General features: G+C 41.8%; 1 protein-coding gene across 2 annotated transcripts; it reads right to left on the bottom strand.

Moving 5' to 3' along the window:
* Positions 1-1,741: 1,741 nt before the first annotated feature.
* LOC114615239 (shugoshin 2-like) lies at positions 1,742-5,324 on the bottom strand. Of its 2 annotated transcripts, none has more exons than XM_028760952.1 (2): positions 5,189-5,324; positions 1,742-5,111 (listed from the first exon to the last, which is right to left on the bottom strand). In XM_028760952.1, the coding sequence occupies exons 1-2, from the start codon at positions 5,308-5,310 to the stop codon at positions 1,742-1,744; spliced, it is 3,492 nt and encodes a 1,163-aa protein (XP_028616785.1). In that variant the 5' UTR covers positions 5,311-5,324. The 2 variants fall into 2 exon arrangements, with proteins under 2 accessions (XP_028616785.1, XP_028616793.1); XM_028760960.1 differs by having other exon boundaries at positions 1,742-5,117; positions 5,195-5,324.
* Between the last annotated feature and the right edge of the window lie 2,121 nt (positions 5,325-7,445).

Raw genomic sequence — 7,445 nt, 5'->3', positions numbered from 1 at the left:
TACAATGGATCTCTAAATGCCAAGCAATAACAAACAAACAAAACCACTGAAGTTAACCATTTCTTTAAGTTAGTGTACTGGACAGGCTGTCTAAACTACTCTGAGTCCTATCACCATGTCCTGAGAGGAAAATGATAGCAGCTTTTTTGAGACATTTAAACAATAAATGTATTTAAAGCACCTACCACGGTAGCCAGGACATCTAAACCCTTCGTTCTGTTCCTTTACTATGACTTTTTTTCCTAATAGAGATTCTGGACATTTCAAGGCAGAGGACCACTTACTCACTTGTCCTTTTGTCTTCCTGGAATGAGAAACTTAATAATAAGTGACAGGGTGAGCTAAGTGAACCCGATAGGTTTTCATATGTGACGGAGGCTCAGGTTGGTGACAGAAATGAGTTCAATATAACCCAGAATCTGATGTTTTGGGTAATCTTTCTCTGACTATGTTTATGTCCTTCACAGCTAGTATTATCAATCTAAATGATAAAAGGTACATTGGCCTCATGTGTTAGGAATGTGTATCCCTCTTTCAGAAATGACTCCTACTACAGCCTGTGAGGACCTACCCCTCTTCCCCCACTGCTGCTATCCCAGCCTTCCTGCCAATCCAGGGCCCTTGCCATCACCAAGTCTATTCTGTTCTGAAGGAGCAGAAACCAGCTCTGCCTACTTCCTATCCCCACATACCAGGCTGTGGGCCTCTGGGCCTCTGGGCCTCTGGGCTTCCTATCAGGCTCTCAGATGGATCCAGGTTCTTTGTAAAGAGCACTTCTGGAGAGAAAGTATCCCCTTGCACTTAGGTTTTAAGGTTTTCATTCCTTCCTGTAAGTCTGTGTTCTAAGTCTCAGCCCAGACAGGTCTGCATACCAAAGAGCAGGCCCAAACAACACCAGCCTTTTGTCTCTGTTTTCATGGGACTCATTGTTAACTCAATTCCTTGCTGGGGTCCTTGGACTTGGGCCATTTCACAGTCCCTGCTGGGGGTAACTAGGGCAGAAAATCATGGAAGAATTAGTTTGTCTCTCTCCCAACTCTTCACCTGGGTTGTTTCCCAGAAGAGTCCTTTAGTCTTATTACACACACGTAGGCATGCACACGCACACACACACACACACACACACACACACACACGCAGGGATGTACACACCTCACCACTCCGTAGTGTCTTCCCTCAGTACCTGGCTGTGAAATTCTTTTGTAGGTATATTTTTGGTTGTTGTTTAAGAGTAAATTTCCTTTAGCACATTTCCAGCTACAAAGTGCACCCTTGCCCTCCCCTTCAATGTGTTACGAGAGCAGTACAGTTTCTTCAGTGTCTTCTGGTAGAGTTTACTCAAGAAATAAAGACTGTATGGCACATTAGAAAGAGAACGGCAGCAAGAGAAAGGGTGACAAGAAATGGCCTCTTCCCCCTCCATAGACTCCCATATCCTCTTAAAAACAATGGCTGCTAAACTGATAGAATGGCTAAAATATATGGGTTTGTTTGTTTTTGTTTTTTTGTTTTTTTTTTCAATGTTTTTTAAAAAAGTTTATTATTAAAGCTATAGCTATTTTATGCACATAAATCTAGCATTAATCCACAAAAGGGCAAAAAACAAAAACAGAACACTTCTTCATGTACAAAACTCAAACAACCGAATACTTCTTTGTCTCATGTCCTTCTTATGCTTCTGTTCTGACTTGTGCTTTGAGAACTTGGAAAAACTAACATCTGTGTCTACTTCATCTTGACTTCATCTTCTCATCTTACTTCTAAGGCTTGGCTCTGTCAGGCTGACAGGGGTGCACTGTCTTTTCCTTCTCATCGGGTATGAAGACTGCCCTTCTGACTCATTCTCAGGGTTAGCAGTGTTACTTGAAACACAACTGGTATCCATCAAGACCAGGGATGTTCTGTTACCTGGCCTCGACTTTTGTGTTCTGTGGTGGGGATTATGAGTGCCTTCCTTTATCTTTTCATGAGCATCATCACCTACTTGAAAGATGCATGTACTCTCCAGGGAAGATCTCTCTTCTAGCATCAGGGTTTTACTAGAAGAAATACTCAAAGGTAGAGAACTTTTACACATACTATCCAAGGAAGAATTCTTTATGTTAGATGAACACATCTGAGATAAAGGTTTCAACACCTTTGTGTAAAAATCTGGCTTACTCTTGGCCATTTTCTCATTCTCCAAATAGTTCTCCTTGTCAGTCTGCTGGGAGTCAACGGCCTTAGCGAGGTCAGTGTTGGGTGTTACCTCCACTGTTCCATGGGTATCAGAACAACCCAGAAGGGTCTTTCTTTTCTTTGATTTGGGTGCCATTTTATTGACTGCTTTGGCTGGGAGGCTTCCTTCTTTTACTGCGCTCACAGAGAAGGCATCTCCCAGTGAACTTACAGTGCTTTGTTTCTGCTTCTTTGGCAGGTTAGTCTGTTCTCCAGGACCAGAATCTGCTTCATTTGGTCCGTGTTTTAAGCCAGAGTCTAAGGTGACAGACACCTGTGAAGAATCTGTTAACTGCAAAATACACCTGTTCTTATCTCTTGTCAAACTGTTCCCTGTTTTATATGATACCTTTTTCTTTGTTTTTGTAACTAGTATGCAAGGATCTTGAATTGGATCACAATTTTCCTTTTTATTACTGTTGATTTCCCCAAAGTCACAGCTTAAAACATCTTGGCAATCTTTGATAGAGCTTTTAAAGCCATTCCCATCTTCATTAATAGGCTCATATATTTGGTTCAACTGAGAAATGATTTCTGATATATTAACCTTATGACAGAGATTCTTATTCAATGGGTCATGTGCACTTCCTCCATCATTTTCATGTATTTGGTTGATTTTAGAAATTATTTCTGTCTTTCGATTTACCTTTTGTCTAAGCTTCTTATCTACTTTTGAATCTTCTCGACAAGCATGTTGCATATTAGGGTCATGTTTTTTCAACTCCAAGAGTGTTTCTGTCTTATAATCACATGACTTTGCACTATCTTTGTTACAAAAAGCAGGTGTATCAAACTCACTGAAGTCTTTTAAGGTTCCAGGGATGTCTTTATCCTTTTGTAGCAAGAAAGACTTATCATTTTCTGAACAATGAACACCTCTGTCATTACTAAAACAATTCACTCCAGAAATTATTTCTGTCTTGCGATTTACCTTCTGCCTAGGGTTTTTGCTAATCTGGGACTCATTCTGAGCAGGGTATATACTAGTAATTTTCTTCTGCAGATCCAGAACATTCTGGATCTTACAGTCACGTAAGCTTCCATTGTCTCTTGTGAAAAGAAGAGGTGTTTCAAATTCTTTTGACGCTTCTAGGTTTCCACTGGTGGTTTCTTTATTCGCTTGGGTTTGGGAGGGAAAGTTGCCTTTTTCTAGGACATGAATATCTTTATCATTATCCTCATGTATTTGGTTCGGGATAGAAATTATTTTTGTCCTTCGATTTATTTTCTGCTTAGTCTTATTTGTTTGATTTTGTTGAGCAGTGACATACTTTTTCAAGTCCAACATTGTCTGAGTTTCATGGTCACGTACATTTTCATTAGCTTTGATGGAAAGATCAGCTACGTGAGATTCATTTGCAACTTCTAGGTTTTCAGAAATGGTGTCTTTATCTTCTTGGTTTGGAAGTAAATTATCTTTTTCTGATTTATGAATCACAAATGTCTGTCGAGAAGGCTTACTTAAATTACGATGTAGGGTGTTGTGATACAGATCAAATTTACCATCTTGAAGGAATCTGACTGAATGTCTGGAAAAGGGGTATGTTTCCTCTTGCTCATCTGCCCTGTATGTTTGCCTCCTCTTTTTATTTTGAATGTTTTCCTGATCCAAACTGTTCTGGAGGATTATTTTCTTCTGCATGTTTACCTGAGACAGCTGCTCAGTACTGGAAATACAGTCTGGATCTTCGGAATCCCCTCTGCCATCTAGGACACCAGAGTCTCTTTCTGGTCTGTTTTCAGTCTTTTCCTCAGCACCTACTTCTGAGCTATCTTGACATCTTCTCTTTGAGCTTTCTCTCTTTTTATCAGAGCTTGTATCTTTCACTTTTCTGGAAGTCTCCTTTCTACAATCTGCCTTTTTCTTATTTTGCTTTTTATTGCCTTTTGAAATTGTTACAATCTTGCCGACATCAGTAGCAGTTAACTCCATGTCAGCATCTTCATACACAGTTTTCTGCAAGTGAAAGCTATCAGTGCTCTTCTGTACTTGCTCCGTGCACTTTGCATTAGGATCACTGGAAGACTCAGAAGGTAAATCAGGAAAACACTCTGTATTTCTTTGGGTGTTGTTACTGGTTTCATTAGTACCACCATTTATATCATTATTCCAATTTGATCCTGGACTTGAAATGGGTTGGTGATCTAAATCTGTCACACACAGAATGTCTACAATTGAAGACACACACTTCTTCCTCTTAGTCACATTACCAAGTGATAACTTTTCCCTTCTGAGGCTGGAAGATGAAACAGTTTTCATCTCACTCAGAGAACGCTTAGGACTTTGATCTGAGTGGCAATGGCTCTCATTAGGAAGTACATCAACACTTGAAGTATGTTCTGAATGACCTGAACCACATGTTTTCTGATTATCTTGTTTAGGAAGGGATACTTCCGAATTATTCTGATGTAAGGATGAAGGTTGTCTTGATTCTGAAGAGGTACTATCAGGTGATGTCTTTGACACAGTTCTGTTGTTACATTTTGTTTTCCATTTATCATCATCATCATCATCATCATCATCATCATCATTTTCTGAAGTCAATGGAACCCTGGCATATGGAAGAGGCGCAGGCTTGCATTGCTTACTGATCCTGTTTTTCTTGTTACTTGACAGGAGAAGAGAACTTTGATGGAACTCAGAAAGACTGCTCATTTCAATTGCAGTTAACAAGTGACTGCTCACCTGTGATTCTATTTCTATAAGCTTCTTATTCAAATTATTTAGTTTTAAGCGAAGAAAGGTATTCTCAAAATTGAGTTTCTCTACTTCTTTCTGTAATTGCATCTTTTCGGTAGTAATTCTTCGAGAATTTTCTTTCTCTTTACTAAGGGCCCGAGCTAATGCTCTGTTGTTGTGCTTTAGAGAGATCTTGAAAATAGAAGAATTGTTCCACAGTAACATACACACATGCTTGAGACAGGATCTAGCTAATGTAGTCAGTCCTCTTGTCTTGGTCTCATGAGTGTTAATATTTTTGTTTTGATCTTTGAAGCAAGAGAAACATTCAACTTTGTCTTTGCAATTCTGTCCTTCACTCGTCTCTTAATTCCAGAAGCAACAGAGTCGACTTCTATCCCTGCGTACTCCATTACTGAAAGCTAGAGGCGACCCCTCGCCCAGCTGGGAGCTCAAAGGCAGAACAGAGGTTACCGCCCCGATCCGAAGCCGACTCCGCGTTCAGGCTCCGCGTCCCGGCCCTGAGATCCGCCGCGCGGCAGCGAGGACTGAAGCACCAGGAGAAGCTGCCGAGAAGGGTTAGGGCCCCGTAGGCCTCGCTGGCCGCGCAGGCCGCGCCCGCGCAGACTGGAGACCCCTTCAGCTGTGGGTGCCCACACTTGCCTGAGGAGCTCCTGTTTTTGTTTTTAAGACTTTAAATTGTATGTAGTATTATGTGAGCAGGTGTGCGTGTACTATGAAGACTAATGAATTTGTTGAATACCCTGGAGCTGGAGTTATAGGATGTTGGGAGCTGACTCTCCAGTCTCCTCAAGAATGTTTCTTATCTTTCCTCATATGGGTCTGCAATTGCTGCACTGGCCATTGCTAGACCATATCTACAAATACATGTCTCATGGACAAGACCTTAAACTTTCAGTCACAGTTGCTAAAAGCTGGAGATAATTCTCTCAGAAAAGCAGAAATGTATTTTGGCTCACAGCTTGGAGATTTCAGTCCATCACTGTTTGGCCTCACTGCTTTGGAGCATGTGGCAGGACAGAACAGCACATGGGATACATGATGGAACAAAACCAACTTAAAGCATAAGCCAAGGAAGCAAATGGGACGAGAAGAGGAGACAAGGTCCCCACAATTCCTTTCAAGGGCATCCTTCCAATAAGCTAACTTCTTCCCACCTCTTAAAGATTCCACAACCTTCCAGCACCTCCCTGGGTATCAAGCCTTTCATGCATGGGCATTTGGAAAGTAGTCAACCCCCAAATAGCAAAGAAGTCAGTGAAGTGCATTCTGACTTTTGCTGCTTCTGGTTTACTCCTTAGTATTTTGTTGTGCCACCATGTTGGGTGAGAAATCAAAACTTTCCCTCTCTCTGTATTTTGGAAGTGACATAGAAGCATCATGCTGGGTGATGTGGTAGTCTCCAGAGCAGGGCCACACCCTGAGTTATATAGTATTTTCAGTATCCTTGAGCACAGGACCTAAAGTCTGACTTCCCGTGAATGACTCAGTTCTAAGCAACATTCTCAGGCCATGCCAAGCCTCTTGGTAAAGATAAGAATGGCTTAGTTACAGAGGCAATAGGGCCTCCCAACTTTCTAACTGTGGCTTGATAGAAGAGCCTTGCCAAGTTCATCCCCTGAGCTCTTGCCATCAACCCTGAGTCAAGGATCCAATAATTATTGAACAAGTGGTATGAGACTCCAGCGAACAAAAGTTTCTGCACTTTGTGTGGGCTGAGGTGTTACTGCAGAGTAAATGCCTCTCAAGGGCTTCCCTGAACTTCCTGTTCAGCAATCCTGGTATCCTGATAACAGTGTTGTTCAGCACAGTGCCTCCCCATTATCATGTTCAAGTTGCATGCTTCAGGTACCCGTGATAAGCACTTTCCACAGGATGTGCTGTTTCAACGAGCACTCACAGTTACAGGGTGAGTTATTATTATTGTACTATTAACCCCATTTCACACATGAGCAAATTGATAAATGAAGAAATTTGTAGCCTGAGAGAAGGCTCACATAGGTTGGTAATATCAAGGCCCTATGCTTCTATGAAATATGTGCACCGAAAGAAAGCTTCATCTTCTTAGGTGAAAAGTGAAATAGCCAAGGACACAAAATAACAGGGATGAAGAGCTCAGGACGGTGTATGAGCAGGGGAGAAAAGAGGCAAAGGCTGACATGTTCAGCAGGCGGTGGGGGAACAAAGCAAAGATTCTGGGAATCTGTGTGAGAACATGGAAACCATGGGTGTCCACCAGGCTGATGGGGAACAATGATCTCCAATGCCAAGGGTCCCCTCCCACATCTGTGAGGAGTTCCAGGAAACACTGAGGGGAGAAAATCGAGAAAGTACATGGAGGGGACGGGTAAAACTAGATTCCGCTCCCTGAACACAAACTCTGCTCACTTAACCCAATGTATGATTGTACGATGTGATGTGTGGTAAGCACTCAGAAAAGATCTCTCTCTCTCTCTCTCTCTCTCTCTCTCTCTCTCTCTCATTTTCTTTCATTCTCTTTCTCTCTCTCTCCCTCCATCCCTTCCCT

This window comes from Grammomys surdaster, unplaced genomic scaffold, assembly GCF_004785775.1.
Source record: "Grammomys surdaster isolate TR1022 unplaced genomic scaffold, NIH_TR_1.0 130, whole genome shotgun sequence".
In the NCBI taxonomy this organism is placed as follows: Eukaryota; Metazoa; Chordata; class Mammalia; order Rodentia; family Muridae; genus Grammomys; species Grammomys surdaster.
Note: the sequence above shows the minus strand (reverse complement) of the source record. Positions and strands in the feature narration are given on the sequence as shown.

What these genes read in the sequence shown, in the direction of transcription:
- LOC114615239 (XM_028760952.1), bottom strand. Translation starts at nt 5,310, where the DNA reads ATGGAGTACGCAGGGATAGAAGTCGACTCTGTTGCTTCTGGAATTAAG. An exon ending in AAGATCAAAACAAAAATATT is followed by an intron (nt 5,112 to 5,188) that starts AACACTCATGAG and finishes TATGTTACTGTG; the next exon opens with GAACAATTCTTCTATTTTCA.